The 16,143-nt window shown below is 44.3% G+C and overlaps 1 protein-coding gene across 1 annotated transcript in view; it reads left to right on the forward strand.

Moving 5' to 3' along the window:
* APPL2 (adaptor protein, phosphotyrosine interacting with PH domain and leucine zipper 2) overlaps nt 1–16,143 on the forward strand; it is a 697,983-nt gene that overhangs the window by 349,489 nt on the left and 332,351 nt on the right. Inside the window, exons 5-6 of the mRNA XM_078674621.1 lie at nt 1,341–1,428; nt 4,539–4,580. Coding sequence (XP_078530747.1) covers nt 1,341–1,428; nt 4,539–4,580 — 130 coding nt within the window. The remainder of the gene's footprint in view (nt 1–1,340; nt 1,429–4,538; nt 4,581–16,143) is intronic.

Below are 16,143 nucleotides of genomic sequence, written 5' to 3' on the forward strand. Positions count from 1 at the left end.
ATCCGTAGATCCAGCAATCATACCTTCTCCTACCTTGCTCCTAAAGCCTGGAAACGGTCTGCCCCTGCAGGACAGAACCACCACAGTTCTTGAATTTCACAATAAACTGAAGACCTTTGCTCTTCACCTAGCTCTGAACCTGGGACGCCCCATACAGCTACTTCTTCAGCACAAAGAATACTCTTCCAGGTGAGTTGTGGGTTGTACAAATAGACTTAAAATAACATAACATTTTGCAGAGATGGGAGATGTATACCCAACCCCTTACACTAGAGAGTTCAATAATTAGTCCATCAATCCGCTATAAAAACCAACAAATGCCCGTATATCACTCGCAAATGGGCTGGCGATACATGGCACACCAAGGCATAGATTGCAAAACAATATTATTTGGGTGAATACATGGGCGCAATATGGGAAATGTAGTCTTTTGATAAGTGATATCTGGGAACATGATGCCATGTCTAGCAGATGAGGAATAGCTGGCCACCGGGCCAAATTGACTGGCACGTGATTGGAATACTTGGTTTTAAATGCAAATAAAGATTTTTTTAAAACTACTTTTAACTCATCGCCAATTTACGGTCCAACTACCACAAAAAATGTACACATCTGTGAAATATGCTGATGCCAAAACAAGACAGACAACCATGCAACTAATAACTAAAGGAAGGTCATCCATACAAGGCAATGGCTGAAAAGGGCAGACTCAAAGCCTTTCTCTGTATCCTTGATATTTTGTAATGTGTGTTGTGCTGACAGATCCTGCCCGGCTATTCAAGTCACACCGTCTATAACATAGGATGTTATTCTGAGCTTTGCTTTGGAATTTTTGCTGCTAAAAAGGGATGATTTATCTTGCTAAATAAAATTTTGCTTCCTCCGTCGCTGGCATACAATCATCAGTCAACTAACTCTATACGCCCAATAAGGATGTGAAATGTTAATGTATGAATTGGTTATAGACTGAAACCACCATTGATCACCTTTGGATCCCCAACACATTCCTCAAGTCACCAAGAGTCTGGACTAGTAATGATTACTTCCCAAAATCCCTCAAGTCCCCATCCAAGAGTCAGTCCATTTGAACATTTTCTTCTCACTTAATGTCAGGAGACTCTGGTCCAATTCGGATTTGCATGTTGTATTTGTGAAGAATGAAAATAGTACTTTTATTGTACAATCTATACGAAGCATAGTATCTAAGAAACATGGTTTCCAGGGAAAATTTAAATCTTATCAGAAATGTCACTGTACTATTTTTGCTTCTTTTAATGATATGTATAATGTTAAGATCTTATACCACACACTCATTTTTTATTTAATGATTTTTATTGCAGCTTAACATTCTTTACACCGAGCTTGCAAAACAGCTTGCAGACACAATGGTCCTTCCAATAATACAGTTTCGAGAAAAAGATCTTACAGGTAAAAACATTTTACATTCTTTGATCACACAGTCATATAATTTCAGTGTTTATTTCAGAGAATAAAAATAATATCATACTTACTTTTTGCAGCTACTTTATATAATCAGTTTTTCAAAGCAGTGAGTTGAGTGAAAGGGCATCCAAAATTGTGCTTAGTGCATTCAAAATCTACACTGTTGCCCTTATTAGAAATTATTTTGTTAATTTAGGAGGAGAGAAGGTGTCCCTACCAACTATTGAACACAGCCTCATTAGCCGCATCACTGTTCTAAGAGAGACTCTGCTCAAACCGTGGTAGCAATAAATCAAGCTGCAGGGAACTTCATAGATAAATGCTTGTTAAGTTCAGGAAGTACCAAACAGATTTATAGTCAAGAACACCACACAATAAAATAACTAAATCAAATTTAAATAATCAAGAACAATTCAATAGGCCAAAAGACTTACAAATGACAAAAATTGGATATGGGAAACCTGAGATATGTATTTTTAAATTGTTGAGGAAAAGTTCCGCCTAATGTTTTGCCTTCCTCTCCTGTTTTTGCTGAATTCGTTTTTTTGGCATTGGAGCTCTGCACTTTACCTCTACTAACAAGTGGTAAAGGGTTGCTGCTCTCACCCTAATACATGGTAAAATTGTCCTACACCCAATAGGCACATTTAATGAGTCTTTAGTAAATGGTACTACGTGTATCCAGGGCCTGCTAATTAAATACTATTGGTGGGCAGCAGCAGCCATTGTGCCACCCACTAAAGTAGCACTGCAAAATATGTCTCTGGCCTGCCACTGCAGTCTGTTTAGCAGTTATAAACTGCCATATCCTCCTGGGAATTTAAAGCTTTTGCCAGGCTTAAACCTTCCTTTTTAATATTTATAAGTCCCCTGTCCCCCAAAGTACGCATTAAAGACTGATGGATTGGGGTTTCCTGTAATCTCAATCTTTGAGTGTAATCATTAAATAACCGCCACCGCTGGTCGTATGGACCTTTGATGGTTGACAAAGAGACATAAGGATCAAATAGCTACATAAACAATACATTATTAAAGATTTATTATTGAGTCAATAAAGAGAATTCGTTTGAGTTAAATGGTTTTATTTTTACATCTTTTAAGTTTTCATCTATTTAGTTATTAGATATTAATTTTAAGAAACAATAGAATGTGCATCGCAATCACAAACGAAATAGAAATAATACAACAAGCGTGTTCCATAAAGGAAACCCCCTATTCTAAATAGAATTTGGATAAGAGAAGATCTGTTTCAGTTCAGAAACTCATCAAGAGTTCTGGTGAGAGAGAGATCAATGCGTAAGCCTAAAGCCTTGAATTATAGCTGGAAAGTATTTTGGTCTTGTCGTTTAGGAAACAATGTACTACTTTTCGCTCAGTCACTCGTGCTCTCTTAGTCTCCGAGAGATACACAGAATAAACGGTATGGACATTTGTCGATAAGCATTTATTGAACAGTCGTTATTCCAGTGTAAAATAGACAGTAACAGATATAAATGATTAGAAGCACTGAGAAAGTAAAAGGATGGTAGATTTCTACCACTTTGCTATAACCATCAATGCAGGCAAGTATATAAAATACATGGCAATAAAATGCCTACTCTTACGATGCTACCCTAACTAGATGTACCTAGTATGTATGTAGATGCTAAGCCAAGAATCCCTCTAGGATAAAGTCAACCCCATTACCTGAAGTGAGAGACTGTGTGACCCTGTCATGGTCTCGAGTTGGACACCCCATAAGGGATGTTAAACCACTGCGAGCTTGAGGTTTCTGCATGCAGGAACTTCAGCGTCTCACATAAGTGTGTCGGCAGGGAAATCCTGATCTCCTCTCCGTGTCTCAGCAAGATGTGATGTTTTTATTCCCAAAGGTCTCCTCGGGGTTTCTAACTTGCTGTGCCAGTTGTCAGACTTAGGATGATGTAGAGAATGAACTTTATACATAGTTATTATACAGAAGATGGTAGTCCTGCAAGAATCCTCATGCATAATGTATGAGGCTTTTACAGGGGAAAATCCTGCTGTTCTGTGTGCAATGTTGTATCTAGGTAAAAGGTCAGTCTCCAAGAACCGTTATGTGTGTAATGTAGGGGAGAGTATAGGTGAAAGGTTACGATATTACCTGAGCCTATATTGGGGTACCTATATGGAATATAACAGTCTGAGCTACACATGTTCAGAAGTCCTTGTTTCACACCTGTTTTAGCGTTCAAGCCCAGCTCCTTGTCCCACTTGTTTGTACTTGATCCTTGGAGTATCCTCCATGAAGAGAGAACCAATAGCATTGGGGTTAAATTGTCAGAGTTTCTAAAGGTAAGCGTGAATTTCTTAAGACGGGCTTGGGATAACATGCATAGCTATGCTGTCCCTTCCCTTCAGGAGTTTTGTTCTATCTACGTCAATTTGTGGGAATTACAACTCTTGAAAAGTACATCCTTGGATAAGTAATAGGCTTTTAATATGTTTGCCTTGTATTGATTTTTAATTAATACAAACATGACAATCTTAAAGGTCATACCTATTGATAATAATATTTCTTATGTTTAGTTTGAAGAACTCAAGTGGGATTGGGAAGTTTAAAAAAGTGCATACTATTTGAATGTTTCCTAATTAGAATTTAAAGAACATAAATACTTGTTAGGTTGAAATGAATAAAATGAATCCAAAGGTTTTAATTGGTCCTTCTCTGTAGTAACTCTAGTAGTTTTAATCCTCATATTAATATAGGATGTCCAAAAATATACCACTCTATTGGTAAGGTGAAAGGAATCCTGTAAATTAACATCCATGTTTGCATGGTCGGGCAATAAGTTACCAAGTTTGGCTTTGAAAAGCATATAGCATTTCTAATATGTTTTCCTATAGATGCAAAATGTGTTAAGCCCCTTGTAAATAAATGACAGTCTGTTTCGAGGATCGAATTTGCTTTTTCAACCCAATATCTAAAGCTTTTTCGAAAGCTGGTGCAGAGTTGTATTGCAGGAGAGCACCCTCTGTAATGAGCTATATGAGCAAGTGTATCTGTGCTGCTAACAAACCACAAGTTCAGTCTTTATTATTCGAGATCACTAAAACTATCTTTGTTCCTCCCTCAGAAGTTAGCACTTTGAAAGATGTGTTCGTACTGGCCAGTAACGGTAAGTCCACCTTCTGACTTTCTTGTGTTGTAAGCCTTGGTGCCACTGAAATAATTTCCCTTTGCTCGTGGTTACTTGTTTTCAGCAAGCTTCATGGTTCCAGGGATCGTCTTGTGGAGTTTTGATGTGAATATGTTTGTGCATTAAGGGACTCTGCACGGTTCTGGCTATGGCTTTGTCTTCTGTAATACTACTGTAAGGGATCCCAATGAAGGGAGACAGACAAAGAAAAAAGAGAGTGTGAGAACCCTGCATTGTTTCTTGTCACAACACAACTGAAAGTATTACTCCTTTCTGAAAGAATCCCTTAGCTGCATCCAGCAAGGGTGCCATTGGCACTAGTACAAGCAAGGAAAACGGCCTCCCTGACTGCTTTATGAGTAACAAATACATTAATATTTGGGTTTCAGTGGGCATCTGTGGGTCCACAGTGCCACTGCACCTGCTGCTCTATTGATATCTCGGCAACAGGCTGGAGTGCCTGTCCCTGACTTGGATGCTATTAGGTCAGCTCTAAAGTGGCCCAGTGGGTAGACAGTGGCACTGTTACCCCGGCCAGTCTTTCCTATCCATGGCTGTAGTATTTGTGAACTGGATTCATGAATGTGATTGACATATGTGCTCACAAGTTCCATCTGCTGCCCACTCAAAGATCACATTTCAAGACCCTTGACCCCTGCTAGAGTCCCACTTGTGCTCGAAACCTACATCCTCTCTTCTCATCCTTGATAATACTTTGTTGAAAAGGTGCTAAGTCACTTGTTATTATGGCTAAAACGTAAGGCTGTGTAACCTAGACGTACGTGTGTATGTAGTGTGTAGCAGCAACGTTAGGGGGGGGTGAGCCCAAAGTAGTATAGGCTATTGGAATCCTGGCTTGTCTTATAATAATAATATATTTTTCTATGTATCAAACTTCATGCCACATTTCTGCTGTTTCTGAGCACTGTAAATAGGAAACATCTCCATTACCTCATTTAATGATGTTAAATTTACCGTCCTCAGAAAGATGGAAGGCTAGGTTGTCATTGCTGGCATTTATATACATGACCTGATGATATCAACAGATGATATTAACAAATGTCAGCAGTGCGTATTTTGCTCAACGCCCTATTTTATTGCTGAAGTGGAATCAATTCAGGGTTGGACACTTTCTATTTATCAAACAATTCATCTTGGTTTTTAGGTGAAGTCACTCTTCTCTGCAACATCTGCTGCCTGCTGTGGTTCGATTCTGTACTACACTCTGGATTGAGCTAACACTTGACATCTGACATTGTAGGACATTATGTTGCAATTTGAAGGGCCCTATGTACAAAAGGCTGGTCTCCAAACTTGGTTGCATTTTGTACAGCCATTTTTTTCAACCAGTCTTTAATTTTGCAAAGTACCTATGTATTAAAAGGTGGTATCAAAAAATCTCCAGTCAAATTAAATCGCACAATGAGAATATTATTTAAGCAGGTTGCTTCTTTTGACTTGACTTAAGTCACTTGGATACTGGCCTGCAATGAAGAGCAGACCACCATGCTTGTGACAAGCATTTGCATTTCCAAACAGGAAACGTTTTACTTTTTTTAGTTTAATAAAAGCTTTACTGAAATGTAACACAATTAAACAGAATTATCGTTGCTTAGAATGAAAATCCAGGTTATGAATAGAATAATTATAAACAAAAAAAGGAAAGTACTAACAAGAAATAGCATTTAAATAAAGAAGAGATAAATTGTTCAAATAACTTATTGAGATAGTATCATAGTTATGCACTTACGAAATTGCATTTTAAAATTTTGCAATGAATCAAAAAGAATCAAAAAGGAAGAAAATGGTAAAAGATAGAGAAGAAAAGGGGGGAAAGAAGGAAAAATAAGAAAATATGTAGTACATATATATATATATGCATCACATAATAAACTTTCTATCAGGGGGCGTGGCTTGGGCGCCGATGTAATTAGAAGCAGACCTCGGAGCTCCTCCGTGGCCGCCCTCCGTTTTAAGTGATCCTGGTACACCGTAAGGGGCCCTAACCCTGTAATCTGATGCGGAATACTCGGTGCCCATTCAGAAGGAATATATGGGCTTCGGAGTGACAGAATGTGAAGAAAATTGCATTTTCCTTTTCCCGCTGCAGCCCGCCTGGATGAGAGTCAAAATGACGGCCCCGTACGGAGCAGTGGCTGACTGCTGAGGAGGACAGTGAGTGTTCTGGTAGCACCTCTGGGCGCAATTATTGAGGATTGGGAGGTAGCCGCATCTCACCTGAGGACATTGTGAGCGGTATCATCAAGGGGTGGCGGGAGCGACTCAGTGTTCCCTGGACACCCGATCGACGCTGCCTGACCCTAAAATGGCGGAGCGCGGGACATTGCCTGCAACGTGGTGAGGCCGCATAGCTTGGGACCGAGCCTTTGCCACAGAACGCGACCAGGAGGGAATCGGAGCGCTGTCTGGGCTGGAGTGGCAGACGGGCAGCACCCTGCGGTCGTGGCACTGAGATGCGGAGTGAGACCCCGGTAAGCAGCACTGTGGAGTGCTGAGTATACGAGGAAACTGTGGTGTGACAGCAGCGAAGAGCGCGCGAAGGACTAGGAGGCGAGATGGGCGATCCTGAATGGTGTGGCGATACCGGGTGAAGGACCAGGCAAGCAGAGGCGGGCACATCCTATACCAGGAATTGCCCACTGAGCGCCGTGTGGATCACCACCAGGTGGGCGCTCGTGGGTACTGAATGGGCCTTAATTGCCCATACCTAGATACAGGACAGGTGTGGGAGTGGAGCTGTGTTTGGGTGTGGAGATCCACTTGGAGGACGGCGCTGCTACCAGCAAGGAGGCCCTGTGCTCGAGAGTATTGAAGGTGTTATAAGTTACAACCCCCCTAAAGACACAAACACACCCTAATGCTGGAGCTGAGCATGGCTCATGCCGACGCTGCAGGCAAGGAGTATTAACTACTGAACTGGTTGAAGAAGAGAATCCCAAGGAGAACGCAGCAGACTTACCTATTTATTGGTCCTCTACAGGGACGGGGACATTTGCGCCTGGATGGCCCACCTCCCGCATGCCTAAGGCATTTGGGGCAGGTCCCTGGGGAACCTAGGAGTTGGGACTATCGGACCAGCATACTTTTGACAAATATTTGGCAACACCGCGCCTGCAAAAGTGCGGCTGCAACACCATCTCACCGGGGTGAGTGGGGCTCACAGAGCTTCCCTGCACAACTTACTACTACTGCCAATGGACCGCAAGATGGGCAGAGTGTCCAGGAAAAAGGGATTTTAGTTCCTGCGGATGGACAAGGCAGAACAGCACACTGATGACGACATCACCACCACTGGGGGGCGAGGGCCTGGGCAGCACAGATACCCCTCCCTGGGGGACATCATGCATTATAGCTTTGTAGGAGGCGCTTGAGGTGCGGATGGACGCCATATTGTCGGATCTCACTCTCTTGAAAGATGACTACTAAAAACTCAAAAAGAGGGTAGCGACCAACGAAACTAACATGAAAGACATACCGGACACGGTTGTCACGCTATGAGATTCCCTGAAAGAAGTGGTGAATAGGGTCAAGGTGCTGGAGATGAGGGCTGAGGACAGTGAAGGGCGCTCAAGGCGAAATAACCTCCGCATCATGGGCATTCCAGAGCGAGAGGAGGGGGCTGATGCGGTCCAGTCCCTAGAAACCTGGCTGAAAACAGAGGTGTTACCAGATGGGTCTATCCCCCTTCTATGCGCTGAAACGTGCACACAGGGTTTCGGCTCGCCCACCTAAACCTTGGGTTCCTCCCCGACCGATGGTGGTGAGGCTGTTACATTATCAAGATCGCGACTTCATACTGCAGAGAGCCCGGGAGCAGCAGAGTCTACAGATCGGGTACAGCAAGATGATGATATTCACAGACTATACTCGGGAGGTACAGTGTCAGAGAACCTCCTTCTTGGCAGTCAAACGGAAGTTACGCCAGCTTCATCTCCCCTACGCCATGTTGTTTCCAGCCCGCCTTAGGGTAACTGCAGAGACGGAAACGCACTTCTTCCTCACCCCGCAAACTGCTTGGGACTGGTTGGAAACCCATAGCTTCACTGGCACACGCTCGCCACAATCGAACACTCCCAGAGATCGGCCATCCGCCACATCGCCAATACAGAGGCCCATATTTCCTGCTGATCGTCGCCAAGACGAGACAGAGCAGTCCTAGCAGTAGCGGCCATTAGTCATGGCGAAGTCAAAACACACAAGTTGACGTACGGAATGTTGCACAATGGCAAAACATTCACCCCCAGTCACAGAGCTGGGTTTAATCCATCGTTATTTTGCTCACCAAGCCACCCCAGTTCAGACGTGGCCATATGCAAATCAGTCTGACCCTGTGCCTCATGGGAACAGTCCAGCGTGAACTGCCATACCATGTCTTCCCTGGACCGGAATCAAGCATCATAGGACCGGTTTCTGGGCTATCAGCCGCCTTCAGCCAGGATTGCTTGACTCCAGTGGCGTAGTGAGCACGGGACCCACGTCTGGGCATACCCTTTCCCACATAGGGTGAACAGCAAAACACACAAGATGATGGATGGAATGTTGCGACCAGCACCGACTCTGACCACCAGAGGGCCGTAGCGGAGAGCTCGAAATCGAGCAGTGTCCAGGGGCTCTCCGATGCTGACCTTCCAGACGTTACTCCGCAGACGCTTATTATTGCGAGAAGAATGGATAAGACTTGGAATTCGATCCTGCCGACAAGCCATAATAGCAGCCTTCAACCCGGATAACATAAAGCTGAAAATCGGGTTAACAAAATTAGTAACCAAAGCACTAAGCCAGTTGAAAGCCATCAGGGCTGCCACTCCCGTGGCTGTTAGAGCCAAGGGAAACCTTATTACTGGATACACCAATGCCTTGTTAGCTATCAACAAATTGCTGACTTAAACTCGGAACGCGACACTTACAACACCTGTTAAAAAACTAAGTAGAGTTTTAATCAAAATGTTATTAAAAAAAAACAAAAAAACCTCATTATTTTATGATCAGGATGCATGTTTTTATATTGTAAGGTTTTTAATTTATCAACAATAAAGTTTATTATTAAGTCATTCTTCTAGCCAGAAAAAACGTGTCAGCCTTGAACATCTGTTTCCCATGGGGATGAGGCTGAAGCTACCTCCAAGTCATACCAACCACAGTCCTGGATTAAGCCAAACCAGGCCTTCCCACTGAGTAAAACAACCAATTGCACAAGTCCTCCTTCTTGCACAAAGCATTTTCCCTACTCGGGCCTCATGAACTATTTGTAGCTACCTTCAAGTCATACCAACCACAGTCCTGGATTAAAGCAAATCACGCCTTCTCACTGAGTAAAACAACCATTTGCACAAGTCCTCCTTCTTGGACAAAGCGATTTCCCAACTCTGGCCCCAGGAGGGAAAATGACAATCCATCTCATGCTTTTACTAAATAGCCCCTTGCCCACTGCACCAAGAAGGACTCCCTTATCTTAGCCGACAGACTTGGACACTGAACATCTCTTGCTCCCCACCTGGCTAGGACGTTTTATCACTTCTATTGAATGTATTTATTTATGTGACTCGATTTATATTGTAATGATTTTAATTAATCAAACAATAAAGTTTGTACTACTCCGCAGACGGCGGATGGGATATTTGGATGACCGAACTGCACAGGGTATGTGGGGTAGATGGTAAGATGCCCGTTGTGACTTCCGGGCCTAGAGACCCGACCGATACACTGTGGAGATCTTATAGGGGGCCTGGGATCCCAATGGGAGAATCAGCTACAATGGGGGGGCTGGGGGGGTTCTGCGGTCAACGTATGCAAGCCACGCACCACCTTCTTTTTATGGTTCTTTGTATGATTGACTTTGTTTGGATGGGGGCCTGTTTTTGTGTGCCTGTCCTGGGGAATGGGAGTTGGGTAAAGTTTATAGTTTGGGGCGAGTGGTCAGACATGTCACTACAGGGGTTCTCTGGGGTCAGAGCCTAGAATTGGAAGTATGGTTACCGCCGTAGGAATCAAAATTATGACCTGGAATGTTAGGAGGATGCACACTATGAGCCGGTGGCACAAAATATATACCTACCTGGTAAGACGGGGAGTGCAAATTGCATTGCTACAATTAACTTGACGAAGGCTGAAAGGGCGGCATTACAACGCCGTTGGAGGGGCAGGTGTTTCATACTACATATTCAGCCTTTGCAATAGGGACCTTGCTGTGGGTACGAGCAGGGCTGCCATTTCAATGTGTCTGGCAGATTGTTGATACCGAAGGCCAATTCTCAGTAGTAGTGAGGCGCCTTGATGGCCAGGATATCACAATAGGAAGTGTATATGCCCCTAATGTTGAACAACCTGCTTTCTTTGCACAGTTATCGCAGAAATTGGCATCGGTACTGACGGGACCTGTGTTTCTTGGTGTAGATTTTAATTGCATTACTGAGGTGGCCCTAGACCGCTCCCATCCCCCACTCCCTGACGCCCCCATGCATAGAATTGCAGTATCATGACGAGACTGGCAACGGCACTGGGGCCTGACGGACACTTGGTGAGTCCATCACCCGAGGGAACAGGACTACTCTTATTTCTCTGCTCTACATGAGCTGCATGTATGGCTGGGCTCTATCCTTTGTTCCACAGAAGTGCATGGGGGTCACGCTGAGTGTGTACTTAGCCAGGACGATATCTGATCACAATCCATTGCTGGTGTCCTTGAATTGAGTTCGAATTAGGTCCACTATCCCCAGTTGGCGTCTTCGTCCGGAGACACTGGAAGACCAGGTCTTTAGAACCACCATAGGTACTGTTATTGAGGAGTACTTTCAGAACAACACTAACACGACCACTAGTCTACATAATGAGTGGGATGCATTTAAAGTAGTGATAAGAAGTTGCTGCATCCGGGAAGCGGTGGGTGTTCGTAGAACCCTACTAAATGATGTACAGACGGCAGAACAGCAGGTCAGGGATGTAGAAAGGGATAGACCCAAACGGGAGTATAGACAGGTGGATCTTACCGCGGCCAGGAAAGAATTGGCAGCCCAAATGGAGCGGTTAAGGTGTTTCGATTATAGGGCATACACTACATGGGCACACGCTGAGAGGGACAAATCTGGGGCACTATTGGCTTGGCTGGCCAACCCGGTGCGCAGAGAGACACAGATTTTAGAGCTGCGGGGTGGTGATGGAACAACGCACTATGGGCAGCAGGCTATCAACGCACAGTTTCTGGAATATTATACTACACTGTATCAAAGTTGTTTAGATCCCAGAGTACTGGAGGAGGAGGGATTCCTGGATATAGAACTCCAACAGGTTAAGGCAGAGGATGCAGAGGCCTTAGGCCGGGCAGTGGAGCTAGGAGAGATCAGAGGAGCCATAAAGGGTATGGCCAGGAACAAACCCCCCGGCACAGAGGGGCTACAGATAGAGTTTTATGCCACATGTGTGGGCCTGCTGGCCCCCCACTTGTTAGCCCTCTACAACAGATCAAAACAGGATGGGTACCTACCTTGCTCAACTAGAGAAGCGGTAATCATACCACTTCTCAAACCGGATAAGCCGCCGTGGGATCGCACTGCCTATCGTCCCCTTGCGATGCTTAACCTGGATTACAAGATATTGAGTAGTATTTTTGCCAGCCGATTGATGACTCATATGACTACACTGGTACATATTGACCAGGCAGGGTTTATTCCTTCCCAGAATACGACTATGAATATATGCAGATTATGTCAACTGGTGAATGATTCAATGGGGGAGGGGGGTGAGGCGTGCATCTTATCGATTGATATTGAAAAGACCTTCGATAGTCTTGAGTGGCCATATCTGTTTAGGGTCTTGCAGGCATTTGGTCTGGGCGAATGATTCGTGGCTTGGATGAGAATTCTGTACAACCTCTCGACTGCCAGGGTTCGTACGGGGGGGGAGTGATTTCAGAAGTCTGCAGCGTGGGCAGAGGGACGAGACAGGGATGCCCACTGTCTCCCCTCCTGTTCGCTCTAGCAATAGAACAACTGGCTGTCCATGCGAGGTCGAGCGGTATTACAGAGGCCTTGATGGGATGGGTCAGACACACTACATTGCCCTATACGCAGATGACCTTTTAATGTTCCTCGCCAATGCTGATGAGGAGTTACAGCGGGCCCGAGGATTGCTGGCCAGACTGGGACGGACGGCAGACTCAGAGTCAACTGGAATAAGACGTGCCTTTTCTCAGTCTGGGGGGGTAGAAACGAACCGCCGGAGGGGCTGGACGTGAAATGTCAAAAGAGCTGCTTGCCTTATCTAGGAGTTAGAATCTATCATGAGCTTTCGGACTTGTTCGAAGGAAAATAGGAAGAGCGTTGAGAACTACCAGGAGCAACTTTGACTTTTGGGGGACCCTGCCACTCTCAGTAGCGGGGAGAGTGGCGTTGCTAAAGATGGTAACTCTGCTCGACTACTTTACTATTTTGGCTCACTGCCTTTATGGATACCCTGAAAATATTTTACCCAACTAAGCACCATGACTACAGGATTTTTATGGGGCTCTGGGAGACGCAGAGTGGCGCTCACCACCATGATGCGCCGCAGGCAAGAGGGGCGGTTAGCAGCCCCTGATTTCGAGGCATATAATCACACGGTCCAATTTCATTGACTCACGAAGTGGATGGCAGGGAGACTGCGTGCATATGAAGACCAAAGGGGCATAGACCCGGGCCTCCACCAACTCTCTAGGACTCTTCTCCGGCTCCCCTTATGCGAAAGAGAGGTACCGAGAGACCTGTGGGTGGTGCGACAATGCTGGAATCGTGCCAATAGGAGAGTTAAGGCGGACCCCCGTATGCCTCCGAGATTCCATTGCGGCTCTGCGAGGCGTTGCCACATGGAGGAGATTGGTAGAGATTACAGGACTGGGGAGACCTGGGGATCTCAAATATTGGAGACCTCTATGAGGATGGTACCCTTATACCCTTCCAAGACCTCCTAGAAAGATATGATCTACCCATGCATGACTTTCTCTTACATGTTGCATTGACTGCAGCCATTCGTAGGCATTGGAAGAAAGGGATGGCGGAACCGCCGACCTCTCTCCCCTGCCTATATGTGGTCTCTTCAGCGGGAACGATCAAGGCGGTTACCTGTCTATATAGGCAAATTACACAGGAGCTCAGAACTCCTTTGGAGGGTCTGCGCGCTAAATGGGAAGCGGATATGGGGACCCCTACTGGGGAAAATCCATGGGAGGAGCTGATGGAACGGGCGTGGAAATGCTCTAGAAATGCGAGATTTCAACTAATACAGTTTTATGTGTTCCATAGAGCGTATCTCACTCTTCAGAAAATTAACACATTTTTCGGATCCCGCACAGCTTGCCCACGTTGCAAACTAGAAAATGCCACATTTGTACACATGTTCTGGGAAGGCCCACTACTACACGGGTTTTGGGGGGAAGTCACAGCCAAACTAGGTGGGATAACAGCTAGAGATATTCAGTGAACCCCGTGGATTCTGTCTGATACACTGTTTCCCCCCACACTGCCCGTAATAAAGTTACCAGTAAATTTATAGATTTAGGATTAGTCCTAGCTAAAAGGGAGATTACCAGCCATTGGAAGGCGGTCACTGCGCCTAATGCTTCACGATGGCTGCGAGAATTAATAAAGTGGGCTGACTGCGAGGCGATTTTTAGACTGCAAATGGCTCAGAGAACCAATAACTACAAATTGTTGGACGCGGCTAGGGCATGGGTGGCGATGGTGGACTTGCTCAAGAGCCCGACAGATGAAGATGACTGACCCTCTGAGGGGGGGATCCGTACTTACGACCTGGAATGTGACTTCATTGAGAGGCAGGCTTGGATGCTGGGTGGTGTGAATAGTATGAGAGCGCCCCCCTAAGTGGATACCTACTTCCTGGCATGGTGGTCCCGAATGGCCAGTAAGAGTGAGTGAGGCATGACACAGAGAGATACGGGGTAGAGCGACATGTCTGACGGGGAGGAGGGGTGGGTAGGACTTGTAGGGGGAGGAGGGTAGAGTGGGGTGTGTTATCTTGTTAACCCATTGATTGTTGGGATAGATCAGAGCATGAGCATGCCTGGAGCCATAAGACTTTGACAAGCTAGATAAAGATGTAGATCGCAAATATCCTAGCAATGATGGTTAGGCAGATGACTGCAGGAGCACGAGCGGAGGCGAGGACAACAGAGAGAAAGAAATTTCTAAGACTATGACATCATGCCTGTACAAGATGTTAAAATCTGTGCTATTATGTACACTGTGTCCTCTGAGCATTGACCCTTATGTGTTGGATGTAATTGAATAAAATTTGTTTACAGAAAAAATAATGCATTTTCTATCAAATAATCATATAGCAACTTCATGTCATATAACAGCTTATTACAGATAAAAGCAATGGTACAAACTATATATGATATTAAACAGGAAAGTGAAAAAAAGTAATGGGGGCTGAAAAACCAATATAGAATCCTTGGAGGGTTTATGTTTCTTGTTTAAGTAACCAGTGAGGAGAGACCAGAAGAGGTCCTTATTAATCATCTTTAATGTAGATGTATCCGATGCTGTGTCAAGTCTATGGTGAGAACAAAGAAGATTCCACCAGGTAGTAACATTTACATTTGTGGGGTTCTTCCAGTTAGATGTAATAACTTGAAATGCAATTGCAAGTGACAGGTCTAAAATTTACCTAGTTTGGAGTGAGCTGGCCAAGAGCGTGAGGAACTTAAAAGAAAGATGCATTGAATATCAAAAGGGAAAGTAATGGAACAGATAGTTGAGATAGTTCTACATATCTGCATCCAAAAGGTTTTAACCGGCAGACATTGAAAAAACATTTGTATGTACGTGCCAGGGAGGGTGTTACTGAAACCAACACATTGTTGGAAGAGTTGTGTTGTATTTATGGAAGGAAAGAGGGGTAATATATAATCTATTATAACAATAATAAAGAGTCTTTGTAGTACTGGCATTGTATGAGGTATTGTGTATCTTGCTCCAAATTAAGCCCCAGACCTTTAGAGAAAAATAATGCAGAAGGTCAGTCTTCCACATTAGTTCAGTTTTGGATTAGGGATGGGAAGGGGTAATGTAAAGTAAATTCTTATATATATATATATGACGCTTTAAGTGATGATGAAAGCATAACTGAGTCAGGAGGTGCGGAACAAAAAGGGGATGGTGATTGATTAATCATGGAAATTATATGCAAAGAACACCTTTGGGGGACTCATGTTTGAGATCATAAGCAGAAAAGACCAAATTTATTTTGAATTTCCATAAAAGAAACAGGAGTCCAATCGCTCCCTAATTCCTTGACTTGAATTATGCCTTTAAGCACCCACTGCTTCCAAAAAATAGTATGATTTGAAATCTTGATGGATTTATTATGCCAGTTAGAGGATTCCCAAAATTCTTGTAATGGAGACATGGGTTGTGTAAGAATGCAAGAAGATACTATAATGGAGTATTTAATAGATGGAGCAGAAAAAGATCTAGGAGGTGTCGATAAATGTGCTAAAGAACAACAAAGAAAATGTGACAAAAGTGAC

The sequence above is a fragment of the Lissotriton helveticus genome, chromosome 1_1 (assembly GCF_964261635.1).
Source record: "Lissotriton helveticus chromosome 1_1, aLisHel1.1, whole genome shotgun sequence".
NCBI classification, from domain to species: Eukaryota; Metazoa; Chordata; class Amphibia; order Caudata; family Salamandridae; genus Lissotriton; species Lissotriton helveticus.